General features: G+C 46.8%; 1 protein-coding gene across 1 annotated transcript; it reads right to left on the bottom strand.

Moving 5' to 3' along the window:
- Window positions 1–324: 324 nt before the first annotated feature.
- LOC121091203 (transmembrane protein 178B-like) lies at window positions 325–12,648 on the bottom strand. Its single transcript, XM_040600591.1, has 4 exons — window positions 12,216–12,648; window positions 5,161–5,274; window positions 3,769–3,906; window positions 325–1,966 (listed from the first exon to the last, which is right to left on the bottom strand). Exons 1-4 carry the CDS (start codon window positions 12,592–12,594, stop codon window positions 1,722–1,724), a joined length of 876 nt encoding a protein of 291 aa, XP_040456525.1. The 5' UTR covers window positions 12,595–12,648; the 3' UTR covers window positions 325–1,721.
- Window positions 12,649–17,393: the final 4,745 nt, after the last annotated feature.

Genomic DNA, 17,393 nt, shown 5'->3' with positions numbered 1-17,393 from the left:
TTAAATCCTGCTGTGCTACTTCTGGAGTAGGACCAACAGAGTATACTTGGAAATTGATGAACGGCAGCTCAGACAGCATCCCCTGGTTTTGTATGTGCAGCCAGTGAACAGACTGGACAGCTTTGTTACAGTCTTTGAAACTTTGAACTAATACACATTTTGCAAGAGAGAAGCGAACACTATTCACACAGGAATGATGTTTTAACTTTGTCATTTAAACTTAACTCTGGAAGCTTTAACACCATTGCTGATATGTAAATGAGCTCTCTGGTGAAACAGTCTGGTAATTAGTCAGAAAGAATTCCAGGTTTCATCTACTGAGGAAGTCTTTCAATACTTTTAATGCCAGTTGAGAATTACAACTTCCATTTAAAAATTACACTTTCCATAAATACACTGACTTTAGCATTAAGTATCTTACATGCCACTGTATTGTATTTTAAATACAATGTAAACATCTCCAAATGCTGGCCATCTCATCTTTACCTGTGCAGTTTTTGGACACTTCGGAGAGGGGTAGGGATGTGAGGGAAGAAAAAAAAAAAAAGAAAGAAAAATGCACCCCAGAGTACTTTGGCTGATGTTCCTGAGTTAGCCCTAGTACTTGCACTGGTCCTTACTGCTCATTTTGGAGAGGGAGCTTGTTCCAGCGGAGCACATGTGTTCTTGACACGCCATGCTCGGGGGGCATTTGACGTTAGAAAGGGGTGAAGTGAGCAGAAGCCACGCGTTCCTGAGGAAAATACATTGCGGTTCCTTTGGACGTTAATATTCGAGGGGGCTGTACATCTGCTATTTTAGCAGTACTGCTATTTGAGCTTGGGAAGAATTACTCATCTCCTTTCACAGAACAGGAGTTGCACCCACACAGTGTTGGGGGGGTGAAAGTTGATCCCAGCAGCTCAAACTATGACTTACTTTCAGAAATACACCCTGGCCTCTAGTGGAATAGTTACAAGCTGCATGTTGCATACATCTCCCCATTAAAACAAGGGTATGTTAGTTAGCCAAATGAGTAACCTTACCTGTGTAAGAAGCTGAGGAAAACTTTCCCCTCCTTTCCTAAAGCCAGTAAGAGATTTTTTGAGTCTTGCTGCTCAGTTACAGCTGGCTCCTTTTGGAAACGGCTTTCATGGTGAGTAAGTAGCTGATACCACAGCATGGAATAGCACAGATTTCTGATTGAAATAAATTAATACTAAGAACGGGCTAATTCTTTGGCCTAAACCTCAGCTTAGATCAAGGTTCTTTTGGGAAATGATGGCCCGAGCCAACACTAGACACACCTGTTGCAAAAGTGTTCAAGCCAACTTCACATAGCTCCTTGCCCTAATTTGGGTCTGAGTTACACAGACCTGCAGCAATAGAGTTGGTGCGTAAACATCCCTTACAACTGGACAATAACAGGACCATGGAGGTACAGTTCAAAAAACAGCACAAAAAAAGATACAGCCTTGGACTTAATCCCTTGTAAACAGAAGAAAAACAAATCAAAAGAACTGTCCCCCTTAAATCATCAATGAGCAAATTGCCAATAATTCAAACCTGGAGTTACTTGCAGTGTCTGTGTCCATGACGAGGCTGTAGCAGCATCCCACGGGCTGGTATTTTGACAGCTATGGCACTGCTCTCCACACGCTGACACACCACCTCTTCCTGGTGTTAACCCACAGCTCTGCCCAGGCTGCGCTTTCCAGAGTCTCTCCTTGCTCCCGCCGAGGTCACACAGCCCCATTTTCTTGTCTGGGTTTTTGTACAGATGCCCGAGAAGTGTTGAGTGATGGGGCCAACGTGCAGAGGAACCCAGCCAGCAGGGTGAGGCCCAGGCCTCCCCAGGCACAGAACATGGACCAGCCATAACCATGACTGATGTCCTCTGGCAGCCCATAGACGTAGCGAGGATAGCGAGATAACTCAAAATTGATCCCAGCTACGCATGTGCAGAGTGAGATGATACAGCATGTACCTGCAGGAAAAAAGCAAGAGGGTTCTACACTGCCCTCAGACAGGTTAATTATGCTCTGGTTTCTTCGGGTTTTTCCCTATGTATTTTCAAAGTCAGGAATTTTCAAAATCAAGAATTAATTTTTTTTTTTTTTTTTTTTTAGTCCTACCAGTCACTCTTCTTGCAAGGCAGGGGAGAGAAAAGAAAAAGAAAAAAAAGGCAAGCTGTGTAGGATTACAGGATACCTCACTTCACAAATAACCAATATTGCCTTAGTTCCTTCTTGGTATTTCAAACTCCATCATTTTTAGTTCATCATGCTTCGATTCTCCTGAGACTTTATTTATTTTCAATGACTAATGTCATCATGTTCCAGACAGTACTTGGGCAGTCTCCTGTAACTAGCTGAAGCCCTGGGCTTCAGCTGCGTACAGCACTGTTTAGTTTCTATGAGAAACATCAGACTCCCACCAGGTGTAGCCTAGGCCTACAGAAAGTGTCCAGGTCTTTGTCATCCTGCTACACATTCCCTAAGCACCTATGTAGAGCAGCAAAAAAGCTGAAGAAACTTGTAACACAAGGCACTCTGTCTAATATACACTAGTACACTAGACTCAAGGTCAAGGTGGTCATTTTCCCCAGCTCTGGATCTGTCTCTAAATACTAGTGACAGCTCTTACTGCTGACAGTATGCCCATCACAGTAAGTGCAGAAGCACTCAAAGGGGACCCAGTCTGCCTGTTCCACTTACAGTACTTACCTCTCTCATTGCTGTGTGATAAAATAAACCCATTCCCAAAGGAAACTGCAGTTAAGCAGCATGTAAGATGATCAAGGTCAGCACAAGCCTAACTTCCAGCCTTTCAAGCATCACACCATGTCAGCAGGGTGGTTTTCTGTGTAGCTCTCCAAAAAAACTCCTTGAGAAGGGTTACTTACAGCAAGGGAAAATCCCTGCCTCACAAAGTGGCACCAAACCAGTGCCATACCTAGCTGTTTGATACAGATGCCGTACACCACCAAGTTCCTTGCTTGCAGCCATTACGGATGCTGACATTGGGCCTCCAGGGCTGACAGGGCCTCTGGCTTTTAAGTAGAGCCTCATTTTTCATACTTGAAAGTTCTCTATTACTGCTTGCAATTTGAGAGTCCTCATCCTTGGAACATCTCAGTAGCTCATGATTTTGGTGCATTTGTTGCTGCTATGCCCCTTTCAAAGCTGAATTTTTGAGCCCATTTTTGAGCTGAACAATCAAAGTTCAGAAGAACCTTTGGCCATGCAGGAAGTCTGCTCCTAGCCAGGAAGAATAGATGTAACACCCCTGGCAAGCAGTGAGCTCATGTCCTTACCCCTGGGCCAGTGCTGTCCAGGCTTAGCTGGGTTTGGACTTCATTGTTACCCAAAGATGTGGGCATCTTTGAGCAGCAGCAAGGTACTTTATATTGATTTTTGTTTGTCTGTTTGTTAAGATTCCTTAGGGAAAACTGAGCTGAGCTGTCTGACAGGAGCTGCAGGCTCCACACACTCAGAGCAGGCAAGAGGACTGTGCTCACTGTGCACATGGTCCTTACGGCTACACACCAGCTCTCCAGAGCAGAAGGCTCACTTACATACAGCTGGGTCTACTCAGAAACATGCAGGTACCCATGCAAGCACAGGTCCTGCCCAGTGCTGGAACTAGTAACTGCGCTGTGCTGATGGTTTGCTGTGCTAAGGAACTGCTTCATGTGTTTGCTGTGGGCTGACTTGACTTTTAAGAGCACTTTCCCAGCCAGCAATTCTGACTGTGGTGACTTCAGGAGTAGAAGCGAAAGGCTCTCACCTCCCATTAGGAAGAGCAGCCCAGCCACATACTGCATGAGCTCCTGCTGTTTGCAGCAGCCCAACACACCAATGATCCACCCAAACAGGATGATGGAGACTGCCATGCCAATGAAGCCAGCTGTCATCCTCCGCAGATCTGAGGAAAGAGAAAGGAGAAAAGCAAGAAAGAAGATGTGAAGATGGCAGCAGCCAGACAGGACAGCCTGGGGTAGTCCAGACAGATTCAGATTTGCTGGTTCTGAAGTTTATACTTCACCCAAGGACAACTCCTGTAGCTTCTTTGAGGTAGACAGTTTGCCCATTATACTGAAACTGAGGGAATCCCGCTTACTTGACTCTCTTCTGCTGGGCACTGTACAACTGGAAAGCATTTCTGTCCTGATGAAGAGGAATACTGGCCAAATTCTCCCCAGCATGGGACAGAAGGGGTGCACTATGAATATGGCAACAAATAGTGAATGTTACTAATGCAAGGGGGCTTTATTTTTTTTTTTGTAATGCGGTGTGTTTCTTTGGGATGAAGTTTGTTGGATGAGTGTCTGCTGAAAATACAAGTAAAAGAAGTGAGAGGGGACACTGAGGAGAAGTAAAGGACTAGCACATGGAACGCAGGTAGTGTGAACTGAAAAGAGGAATAGCAGGAGGACAGAAGCAGAGAGCAAATCAATAGAGTATGATGGAAACAAATCCAGTAACAAGCACTAAAAAAACCCCAACTTGGGTACCAACAATATGAACAGCAATTTGTCATCCACAATACAAGTGTTGTTCTTGTCTCTTCCTAGTTCAGTCTCCAGCTGGAATTCCTCAGCACTGAGGCTCACATGACAGGGGCTAGGCAGAATTATATGAGACAATAGAACCAGAAAACAAACACAGAGAGAAGCAGGAGCCTAAAAAACTGATCAAATCATTCTCAGTGACAGGCTACAGGTCAGTCATCTGTATGAGAAAGACTTGGGCATAAGGCAGCTTGTGGGCCAGGAGCTGGTAACAGGAGGTTGCAGAGACAAACTGAGATGTTCCCTAAAGAGAGCTCATTGCCAGGGAGCTGCATCAGGTCACTGGGGTGCACACAGAAAAATACAACAAGATTTATACAGACTACACAATGATGGAGCAACTTTGCTGTAAGCCAGCTAGGAATTGTCTGTCCTCAGATCCAGAATACAATTACACCTTGCAACACACTAGAGACATGGCTGTATTCCTGGATTCACTGCTTAAGCCCCTCCAGTCTCATGTCCCCTTCCAATTATATGGTCAGCTGCTTGCCCTTCCTCTATTTATGCTTAGAGCCCAGTGACAGCTAGCTGATTCAGAGCCCTCACTTGGCATTGCATTAAGGCACGAAGTAATCCAGTCTTGTATGCTGCTTCAGGTTACTTACGCAGTGCATGCCACTCATCCTGCCGGATGGTGTTTGTGATGTTGATGGGTAAGTTGCGAGGCAGAGAGCTGGAGGTGTAGTGGTACTTCACAGCAGTGCAGCGCTGAATAACTCCTGTAAAAGAGACATCAGTGTGAAACAGCATGAAACCCCTGTGCCTTGCACTTGCTGAGTTAGCTGACCCAGCAAAGGTCACACAGGGAAAGCCTTAGTTCAGTGACAGAGCACATGTAAAAAAACCAAACAAACAAACAACAGATTTCTGTTTACTACAAAGGCTTTGGAAATTAGGAGGGGAGGGAGCCTTGCTACAAAGAAACACCTGCAAAGAGAAAGCAAGGTGTTGATCCAGGCAGGCAGGAAAGAACAGCTGAAGGTAAACAGTAATGACAGTCACCAAAAGCAGCTCCAGAAGCTTCCTAGAGTGGTACAATCTCTTTGGGATGGCTGAGGAGAGAAGAATGTGGCTGAGTACCAACACGACTGCTTTGTCTCTAAGAGGAGAGTTCAATCACTGATAATTTTGAATGAATGCCGGGAAGTGAACTGCATGGGAGACAAGTCTGAATTCACTCCAGCAGTCATAGGCTCTTTGCTTTACTTTCGCTGAACAGTAGTACCCAACTAGGCTTGTTTCCATTATAGCTTAAAGAAAAGTGTACCCTAGGTGCAAATATGAACCTACATGCACACTCCTCTTGAGAAGATTTTTAGTTTAGAAAACGACCAGTAACAGAGAAGTTACTAGGGGTGGAGGGGGAGGAAGGTGCCTTGCCCTTAAAGATGGAAAATAAATGTGTATGGCAGGGTGGAAGAAAAGGGCCAAAAAGGTAAAAAAGCTAAACAGTTAAAGAAGTTAAACAGCCCTTAAACAGTGGCTAAGGGTCCTTACCGCTATTTGATTGCTGGGGCAGAAGAACTGTTCATGAACAATCAGTTCGCCATTGAGCTAATTAAGCTGGTGAACAATCACTAGCAGGGAGCTGCAGCCTCAGTTACCAGCTTTGCAAAAGACACTAGAAAACCCCAGAGAAGAAATGGGCTTTGTGATGCTCCCGCAGCAATAGAAAGCATGATTTTGTCCTCTAACAACGTTGACTGGGACTGTACCGACCTGATTCCTGCAAGGACCTGCAAAGAGGAAGGCCCCACTTCCCAAGATCAAGAGGCCTGGCCAATTCCAGCCATCAGGCCAGGGAGGGAAGGGGGATCTGAATTTCCCCACATTAACAAAACAGTAACATTCATTACTGAGTGGAACAAGCCAGATGTGCAAAGAACACACCCCAAAAGGGGAAAACTCAAAGCTAGAGTTCCACTGAGCCACTGAGCAGCAAAGCATTTCAAGTGGGCCCCTACTACTACAAGGTCTGTAGTGCTACCCAAGTAAATGGACCAGCCAGATAACCCAGTAACAGAGGATGCCACTTCATCTGCAAAACCGCTGTAAACATCTGAATTAGGATCTTAGGCCATATACAGCATAGCACAGTACTTAATTAAATTTTACCTGTAGCTGTTGACTGAATTAAATTTCGATATTGACATGATTTACATGTATTGTTGAGAAATACATCTATGGTACAAACTAAGAACATCAGATTTTAGATTACAATGCACTGGATTAATTAAAAGTAAGGTCTATGCACCTACCTATATAGGTAGCATATGTCTATGCACCTGTACCTATGCACTTATACACTAATTATAAAAATACTATATATGAAGCAGTATTTCATATAAGAGCAAGGATTACTACTTTTATAGCTCTTTCATTAAAGAAAAAAAAAAAATCAAAGACTAGAGACTTATATCCCTTATGATCAAAGCTACAGAATCCTCAGCTAAAATGTCACTGAGAAAATCTTTGCTCTGCATTATTGTAAGAGTCCACATGTAGACTACAAGTAAAACATCTCCACCTTCTTATACAACTCTGGTTATTCAGAAGTTTTCAAATATTAGTTTAAAAATTTTACTTCTAATCCTTTCTTCCCCAGAATTCAAAGTACTAATTTTATGTTGATAGCACATAAAATTATATTAAAACAGCAAGTTTGCAAAATGAAGAAATTGCTTGGAAGTTAGCGAATTTTAGGGTTTATGCTCAGTGCTGAACTCTAATGCATGGGCTTGGTGACAGTCTTTGGTCACACCATCACAAGTGATTTTTCCAGCAAGATTCCCAGTTCTCTGAGAACACAGGCTGGACCTGTTCCGGTGCGAGCTACCACAGGCAAAGCAAGGGAGGCCTCTCTCTGTAGGTCTGCTAGAAAAGCTGAAACAGGTAGGCAAGAGAGTTAGGGGATTGAGGAATCAGTGAGGATGCTCTCTCAGATGAATACCTACCCACTTTCTCCCAGAAAATTATAACATGCACCCAGGTGATCCTCAGCAGCCAAATTTTGCATCTGCAGTCACTAGTTCTTGCTTCCCATTTTCTGACTGAATCTCCAAGTCTATTTTGCACTACGCACTCAAGTATAGCCACTCCACAGGGCTACATTTACAGCGATATAACATCTTGTTCTCTAAGTAATCAAGAAAAAAGAAAATAAAAAAATCAAAATCAGGTTTTCAGTCTCAAAGTTATCATGTAGTCAAAGGTATTTCTAAGGTACTCCAGTAAGTCCTTTGTCCTAAGCCCCTGCATACCTTAAATCGCAGGCTATAAAATAGGGACAGCATCCTGCCCTCCATTTCAGAAACCTGCTGGCAAAGTGATTTTTTGTTTATAACATGCTTAGACCAGCACCATAAGAAAGCCTGCCAAAATTAAAAACTTGTCTTCACGCAAGGGCTTGAATAGGATCAAGTCATGTGGTGAACAACAAGTAAGTGTTTTCTTTTTTGGCACATGAGTAAGTTGAGAATAGGACAGAAGAGGGCAGGTGCTTATGTCATTAGCTCATGTCATTGTGTCATAAAGCATGTGTACAAGAAAAAGGTTACACAGCCAGGCTGATCCTAGTATTTCTTAGGGACATGAAAAGACCACTATGAAAGCTGCACTGCATGTGAGATTTTCTTGATTAAAAAAACAAACATAAGCAGCAATGAACTACATCCAGCAGTGTCACACTGACACTTTCACAGTCGAGCTACATGCCTGTGCTCTCCCACCAACACTGCTTCTCACACCTTGTCTTCGATGTGTTGGGGTTTTTTTTCTTTTCCCCTCAGGATTGCAAGTGCAGACAGGTCCCCTTCCCATACCCTCTCACAACCCTTAGGGCACTACACCTGAGTGTCCCTGGATGAGTCCTTTCTCCTGACTCAACACAAAGGCTGGGAAAGATCAGAGGATGTTGGCTAGAAAGAATTTTTGGACCTCCAGATACCTGGACAGAGCACATGCCCCTTGTCCCCAAGCTGCCGAGACACCTGGAAACCCAGACCCAGGTCTGCTGTGACACATTCAGTTTGTAATCCTGGGCTCAGCACACCCTGGCTTTCTCTCAGTTTAGTTTTCATCTCTCTCTGACTTTGAAATATGTGGGTTTTCTTCTCTGTACTGCCTGTGTGCCAGCGTTAGACGGAGGAAATGGAGGGGGCTCTCCTTTGCAGTGCTGCTACCTGGCCCGATCATATCTTAGAGCACTTTGGCTCTCACAAGAGCTGGAGAGCCCCTCTCCTCACCGTGAGCAAGGCCAGGGAGCAGCCACGGGCAGTTAACACTGAGCTACCACATGAGGTCTGGCCCTCCTCGTGCCCCAGGACCAAGTGGTCACTCAAGCTCCCTGCCATTTCTGCCCAGGATTATGGAGTGCATCACAGCTATGGTATCACTCTGTCCACACTGCCACCCAAAGGCCACTAGGTCTGATAAATCAACCTTCCTTTAAAGATCGTATTTCCTGACAGATCATACTTACCACTGGCCATGACCAAACAGGTTGAGTTTATGAAATATGCCGCTATAACAGATGCTCTACAGACCACAGTCATTCCTATAACTCTTCCAATTAATCATTAGTTGGAAAGGATGGGAAGTACAGACACCAGGCCTGAGCAGTTTTCTCTCAAGGGCCTCGTTACTGCCACAAACTGTTGTGTTCCTCTGCTTAATCATCCAGTCATTCTTCTCTCTTTCTCAGCTACATCATGGTACTATGAATTCATTTCTGCCCGGTAGACGGAAGACATACCAGTCCCACCCCAGATTTCTCTCAAAGAAAGCTTGAAAAGCAGTAAAATCCCTAGTTTATGAACAGTGATGAACCTTTTCTTAATTCTTTCAATTTACTGGTGTTAAAAAGCATGTTGTTCAAATGAACCCATCAAGTTATCCAAAGCAACCTATTACAACGGTTCTTTCCTAATTAAACATTTTCTACTGTCACCACTTTGTAAGCAACGCTTTTTTCCTATTAACAGCGAAGACAACTAAACAGCATATAATAAATCCCTGCAGGACTCCACTATGTAAGTTCTCCACGCAAAAGGTTTTTGTGGAAGCACCAGTTACCCAGTGTGTACTCCATGTAGCACAGGCTCTACAAGATTATGTACAATGCTCAAGTTCTTACACTCAGAGAGTCCCTCCCTACACACACATAGATCCTTTTAGTTTCCCCACCAAGTGTTTCAGGTTTTCGGCTGTTATCTTTTACTGACTGCTAATCTCCATTTTCCTCATTTCCTTTGTATATTACTTCTTCTTTGGCCTTCCTAACTGTATTTTTAAAATGAAACCATCTATTTTTTCACAGGTCCAAAATAGGGAGTTTGCATTTTAAGAAAAATCCCACACATCATTCCTCTCTTACATTTTAACATTTCCCACTTCTCAGTTTTGCACTACATTTTTTGACTCTTTTTCCTTTCAAATATATTAAGTGAATACATTTTATATTTTAAAAATATATATATTTTAGATATATAAACGTAGGCATGTATAGGCATCATCAGCTAAAACACTCAAGTATGAAAGTTTCCACAGAATTGCTTTGTATTAATACCAATAGATAAATACAAGACAGAAATCCACAGAATTATTTAAATGGATAAGGGTACTTAGGCACTCAGTCATTTATTCAGAATTCAAGAGAACCCAGAAAGAAAAGAAACCTTATTCCAGAGGTACTAGAAAAATGGAGAGTATAAACCCAAACCAAAATTACCACAGGATTTGTGCACACACACACACACACACAAATGTACTCACCTGTTGCTAAAAGCCTATGAAAACCTCTAGCTTAAAGATTATCAGGAGTATAAGCTGGCATCACACATCACCAAAGAGCTAGCTGAAAAGTTACTGCAAAACGAGGAGAAAGCAGGACCTTCAGAGGTGCACAGTAGTGATCTTCAACCCCCACTAGGAAAAAAACCACCCATTTTTTTCTTTTCGGAAGCCCCAGATCCAGTATCGTGCTTGAGAGAACAGCTCAGCCACAGCCACACCTGACCGTTGGCTGGAAAAGGCTGCTTAATCACAGTTGTCAGAGAAAAGATAGACACAGCGGGAACAAGGAAAGGCTGCTAGTAAAGCAGGTCAGGGGAAGGGATAAGAAGAGAGTCATATCTATTTAAAGATCTGACTCTACAAGAACTATTATTAATAATTTCCCTCTGTAAGATGACACATAAATCTTTACAGAAGCAACTGCAGACCTAATAGGCAAAGAATAGGAGAGAAGCAAGGCTTGTAGGAAAGGCAAGCTCTTTTATTAGAACAGCTGAAGGAAAAAAGGAAGTAGAAGGAAAACCTTTTGGATTTAGAGTCCCTCCAGCTTTACACACCAGACCCTTAGGAATACCATTCACCACCCTGTAACGCCCTTGTGCATGCAGGATGCAGACTCTAGCCTCTCTGACCATTGTAGTGTTGGGAAAATACCTCAGAAACAGACGTGTTGAGGATCAAGCTAGTGTTCTTCCTTTCCCCCAACTTTTGCTAATCTCAATGGGAGCTGAAAGCACTTGGCTTGATATGAAGGAAAAAAAAATAGTTTAGATAACAGGCACAATTAATAGAAAGAAATTAATGAGCTGCCTTTTAGTGAAATGAGATCAATGTGGAAATAAAAACGCATAAAATGGATCCTAGGAGATTAAATAGAGAAACAAGCTAATTACACAGCACTAGTTTCTAAGAATCACTGCTGTGCATCGGAAAGAATGGACAAAGACGAGCTAAGCTTCACAGTGCCAGTCTATCCATCCTCTGCTGTGCAGGACTGGCATCACAGTTGGAAGCCACGCTGAAGAACTGCTCCCACTTTCTTAAGATAGCATTTCCATTTTGTGCCTCAATGGAAGCACTTCTCCCAACTCCTACTCTCCCTGTGCTAATATGTACCTGCTGGAACAGTAAGTCCTGTTGTTTATCATTAACCATACATGGCATTTCTTACCCTAAGCTTGGTTTATATGTCATTTATTATGACTTAACGGACCAACCCACATTATACCAACCAGTCCAGGAATTTTGTTCATACTTGGTGAACTGCTTGGTTTTGTACCACATACCACAACAGCAGAAGACCCACAGCTTTGGCTCCTGTAACCCCTAGAGCCCTGAGTGACAGCTGCCACCATGAAGGCTGGGCAGTGCACTGCAGCAACGAGAACCCCCCATGCTAGCACAGGAACAACAGGTCCCTTTCCCCTTGCCACAAACACCACAGAGCCATAAACGACACCGTATGTTTCTCAGCGCTCAATACCAAGAGGGTGTCAGGGTTCGGGCAATGCCCACCGACACCTTGCTGGCGGGCCAGGCCCCGCGCCGGGCCGCAGAGGGGCTCTCCGAGGACGCGGTCCCACCCAGCACTGCACCATTTTAAGCCGGCAGGGAGACGCACGCGAGACCGGGATCGGGTCAGGGCCGCGCTCGCCGCCTCCCGCCCGGCAGAGGCACCCGGGGCCACGGGGGCTGTGCGGGGCCGCGCCCGCCGCCAGCCCCTTCGCGCCGCAGCCGCCGCACCCGCGGCCCCACCCGCGGCCCCGGGGCCCCGGCAGCCGCGCTCAGCACCACGGACAGCGGCGGCAGGCGGCCGCCTCCCCGCCGGGCCGGGGCCGGGGCCGGGGCCACCCGCCCGTTGCCGCACCTTTCCGGATGAGCTCCTCGCTGTCCGGCTCGTAGCCCGCGCGGTGGCAGCGCCTCCAGAGCCCCGAGACGGTGGAGTTGAAGCGGCGGCCGCAGTGCGAGTCCAGAGCGGCGGCGGCGGCGGCCGGGGCGGGGGCCGGGGGTCGCCCGGGCAGCAGGGCCCGCGGGGGCCGGGCGCGGAGCGGCAGGTGCGAGCTGGGCGCCGACATGGAACCGGGCGGGTCGCTGCGCTTGTGGCCGAAGCCGCGGCAGCGCTCACGGTGCCGCCGCGCATCCGTCTCGTACCAGGAGTCGGTGCCGATGGCCACGGCCAGCAGGGCGAGGGCGGCGGCGGCCAGCAGCAGGCCGGAGCCGCTCAGCGCCTGAGCCGCGGCCGCCATCTTACCGCGCCGGGGGCGGCAGGGGCGGGCGCTTCCCCTGCAGCCCGGCTGGGGGCCTCCGCCCGCGGCACCGCCCCCGGAAGGGAACCGGGGCCAGCGGCCCCCGCTCCCGGTGCCGGCCCGCGGCGAGGTCAGTCCTGCAGCGGTGCAGCCTCCGGGCCGCTCCGGACGCGGCCTCCGGGGGGTTCTGGGGCCGCCCGCCGCCTCCTGCCGCCAGAGCGCCCGGCGAGGGGCTCCCGCTCCGCGGCACGAGGCCCCTCGTGGCCCGCGCGCGGGGCAACGGCCGCGCCAACGGCCAGCAACGGCCCGGCCGCGCGCGGCGGAGCGGCCTTGGCGGGGGCGGCAGCTGCGGGGCCGCGCGGGGCCGAGCGCCCAGCGGGGCCCCAGCCCGTTGCCTCTTGCCTCGGGCTCGCCCCCGCGGCGCCGGCGCCGCGCCCCCGGGGGGCCGAGGGCGGGGGTCGGGCCGGCCAGCAGCGACGCGCCCCCGGATCAAGGAGTTAACGCCGTCTGGGGCACCAACCGCGCCGCAGCGGCGTGTGCTGGCTTCGGGGTTACTGTCTCTCCTCAACCCGCCGTTACCAGTTAATGGAAGACAAGCTGAACATTGTCAATCTACTTTATGCCATGGGACGCAGGCTAGATCCAAGCCATTAGTTAAATGCAGCGTTTCCAAGGGCAAGAAATCCCTTCTGATCCAGCTTGTTCTATGGGACTTGTTCCTGCAGCTGCTGGACCATCAGCCCCCAAAAGCCAGTTGCTAGGGCATCATCTGCTCAGTTCTGCTCTCCGGACAAAACGATCTGGTGATATGGTAAAGTTTAAATTACAAATAGTAATGCCCAGGTTTAAAATCCTTAGTTTTGTTTGTTGAAAGCACTTTGAATTATTTCCCAGGAGCAACTGCTCAGCTGTAGGAGATGGAGCTGCACGCCCTGCCTGCTCTCTCGGCCACACAGAGCACAACTTGAACACCCTCCGCAGTGCTTCTGCCAGGGACCCTGCCCAGAATAGGGCACCACCTCTCTTCCCAGAGCACTTATGCCTGGTGGAAACATGCAGCAACCACAGACAAAGCTTGTTTTAACCACATTTCAGCCTCATCCTCTTCAGCGGTTTGCACCAGACAGATGGGATCACCATCCATGCAGCTGCACATTCATGCCTTCAAGGCAGACAAATTGAAAGGGCTGCTGTCAAAAGAATTTTTTTACATATACCAACTAAATCAGGTCTTCCACATCATCCACAAGAATGAAAATTTTCAAATACAATCACTGCTCTAGGTAACACGGAAAAATCCTTCAATTATGACAGCTCTTTCCTGGAAAGATCCGAATATTCACATTTCCTAAATCTGCAAGCCTATTATGCCACCCTACTCTCTACACCAGTTTCTCAGACTATAGTTTCAGAAGACAGGGGCTTCGGCAAGGCCATCACTTTAGAAAGTCCCCATGTACGAGAAGACTCCTTCCAATTGTTCTCCCCTCTGTGCTACTGCATTTGTGTCAGAGCCACTCTTTGTGGAGCCTGTCAACCAGGTAGCTGATTAATCCATGTTAATTTTGATTACTTCGGAGAACAAAAAATGGATGGGAGAGGGAGGCTCACAGCATAGCCCTAGAGGCAGAGTTACCAGCACAGCCAGAAAGTGGAGCATGGCGATGCCAGGGGCAGAGGTTCCAAAATGTGAATTGCTGGCAGAGTATTCAGACCATGAAATCATGCTGTCGTGGTTTAACCCCAGCTGGCAACAAAGCCCCATGCAGCTGGTTGCTTGCTCCCCCCTCACCCAGAGGGATGGGGAGGAGAATTGGAAAGGAATGTAAAACTCAAGGGTTGAGATAAGAACAGGTTAATGGGTAAAGCAATAGCTGCACATGCAAGCAAAGCAAAACAAGGAATTTGTTCACTACTTTCCATCGGCAGGCAGGTGTTTGGCCATCCCCAGGACAGCAGGGCTCCATCACACATAACAGTTACTCAGGAAGACAAACACCATAATGCTAGAAGTCCCCCACTTCTTTCTTCCCCCAGTTTATATACTCAGCATGACATCATATGGTATGGAATACCTCTTTGGCTAGCTTGGGTCACCCATCCTGGCTGTGTCCCCTCCCAGTTTCCTGTGCACCTCCAGCCCTCTCCACTGGCAAGGCCCAAGAAACTGAAAAGTCCTTGGCTTAGTACAAAGATTACCTAACAACAACTAAAAACATCAGTGTCCTATCCACATTGTTCTCACATCAGAGCCAAAACACAGCACTGCACCAGCTACTAAGAAGAAAGTTAACTCCACCCCAGCTGAAACCAGAACACATGCTCTTGATCACCTACCCACCTTCATCTTCTTCCAGTTCTTGGGTCATGGCTTTCCTTCTTCTTAAAGAAGGCTTCCAGTAAGAACTGAGAGCCATGTGCTACCATTCAGTATTTATAGGCTGAAAATCTTTCAAATGAAGAGCGGGATAAGACATGCTCTGGAACCTGTGTTTTTGAAGGGTAGAGAAAATCCCTTTAGTCCTTTCTGGGCAATTTCTACATACATTTGATGAGTGTGCCTTTGTCCCACATGGCAGGTAACCAGCTTACTGTTAAGTCATACCAGATAAACACCTTGAGTTTTTTACATTAAAAAAATAACTGATCACAAAAATGTATAGTTGCAAAGCTCTCTGGATAGTCAGTTAGCATGCAAGCTCTCCACTCAAAAAGAAGCCACTCACTTGGTGATGCTTTTTAGACCAGCAGCCAAGAACTATGATCAGCCCACGCTGATCCTGGCCCACAGTGCCACAGCAGCAGGAACAGGAAACTGGATTAGAACCTTTTCTTTCAATTGTGAAAGCCTGAGGAGAAGAAAGGAGGGCAAGGCAGAGCCCAGACTTCCTTAGACAAACTAATGAAATTTGAATTTGTAATTCAAAGAAAAGTAGTTGCTTCAACAAAAAAAACAAACCAACCCACATGGGAAACCATTTGTTTCATCTCTATTGTCTCCACGCAGAGCAGACCAATACAGATGAAGGTGGAAAATGCATAAGAGCAGCTGAAAAATTAGAGCTAGAAAATATGATTCTCTCTGCATTTCCAAAAGTGACAAATATGGTGGAGGGGTGCTCCACTCCCTCCCAAGGCTTTCCATCCCCAGCCTCAGGGCTGATGTAGCAGAAAACTAATGAGCCCCTCCCTCCCCCAAGTCCCCTACTACCTCGTGCCAGGGTATCTTCCCAAGAACAGCAGACTGTACAGGCCTGTTGTAGCAGCCAAGAAAAACTACTCAGAAATTCTTTCTTCAATGTCATCCACTTTGCATTCCTGAATGCTGAGCACAAAATCCTGACTGTGGTTTTCATTCTTGGCAAGGTGCCGTGCTGATGCAACAATGCCAACTCATGGGCACTCACCTGGCAGTGTGTCAGCTTAGATGCCAGCCTCAGTTTGAGAAAGACATCTTGGGAAACAGCAGGCACATCTTTCTGTGCAAACCTGCTTCCTCCAGAGCCCCACTACAGGGTCCACTTAGCTGTGGTCCCCAGGCACGGGGGGAACCCCCAAAGCTAGAGCTAGAGGGTGAGCATACTCTCCCAGTCCCTGCAGGCTAATCAGACTAATCCTCCTCCCAGGAAAGCAGAAAGCAGATGCTAGCTTCAGACATTGTGACAATTAAATGATAGAGGGAGTAGTTGGCAAAGGAAGACAACTTTGTAAAGAGGAATAAAAAAAATTGCACTAAGCCTCCCTTCTTGTTGCAGTGAAACTAGTTACTGATGTAAGCCTGGGGTAAGGAAAGCTGAAAAATTTTTAGGCAGAAGTTCCTGGGCAGAGAGAACTGCAAGCACAAGCTCTCCAGCGCTCTCTGAAAAGTAGGACAGGAGCTGTCATAAGAACAGAACTGTGTCAACAGTTTAGGAATCTCTTAGCAAAGTAAATGCCTCTGCTGTGGGCAGCATACCTGTCTCATTGCTCTGACCCAAATCGCCCTCCCAAGGGACCAGCCCTCTCGATAAGGCCCTGTGCAGACTGCAGAGCTCTACTGATTTACAAAGGCTGTTGAAAGACAGAACTGAGTTGGTGCAACTCACATTGTGGCACCAGTTTTGTGTCCAATGACTCTGCCAATTCAATCAGACCTGGTTTTACACATATTTGAGCAAAGTGAGGATAAGCTCTGCAGAAGGGATGATCTAGTAGTTGTGCACATCTCTGTGGCAACAAAACACCTCTGTGGAATGATGGCCTGGTCAGCCCCATGAGCTAGGATGCAGGAAAGCACTAGAAATGTCATTTATTTTTATGGGTTTCAAATTGCCAAAAAGTTATCCCAAGCTTCACACACACAACAGAAAACTCCTCTTAAAAGCATACTTATTGTCACCCTTTCATATACCTTTGTCTCCTTATTTAGCATACAGCTTTTCTAGATTAATTTTTAAAAATCTTTTCACCAGCAGTTTCACCCTTCCCATTTTATCCTCCCTCCAGTATTCTTTGCCACTGTGCCCCTTCCTTTAAGAGCTGTCAGTATTATTTCTTATCCATTTATCTCCAACGGACTAACTCTACTGTGAGGTAGGAAGCCCAGAAATAGGCTACCATCTATATATTTTGGTTATAGCATGCTCTTAAATAGTCTACACTGAACAAGGGAAAAGCTAGGAGTTATCAGCTGCTGACCAGGAGTCTACACCTCAAGAGAGCTCTGAGATGGTGCAGGGCAGATGGTGGGTAAGCTGGATCTCGAGAGCAGGCTCAGAGCCATGTTCAGCTAATGGTCATGAGGAGAGGGAGCTCAGTCA

Source organism: Falco naumanni, chromosome 7 (genome assembly GCF_017639655.2).
Source record: "Falco naumanni isolate bFalNau1 chromosome 7, bFalNau1.pat, whole genome shotgun sequence".
In the NCBI taxonomy this organism is placed as follows: domain Eukaryota; kingdom Metazoa; phylum Chordata; class Aves; order Falconiformes; family Falconidae; genus Falco; species Falco naumanni.
This window is presented reverse-complemented; position numbering and strand designations above follow the sequence as displayed.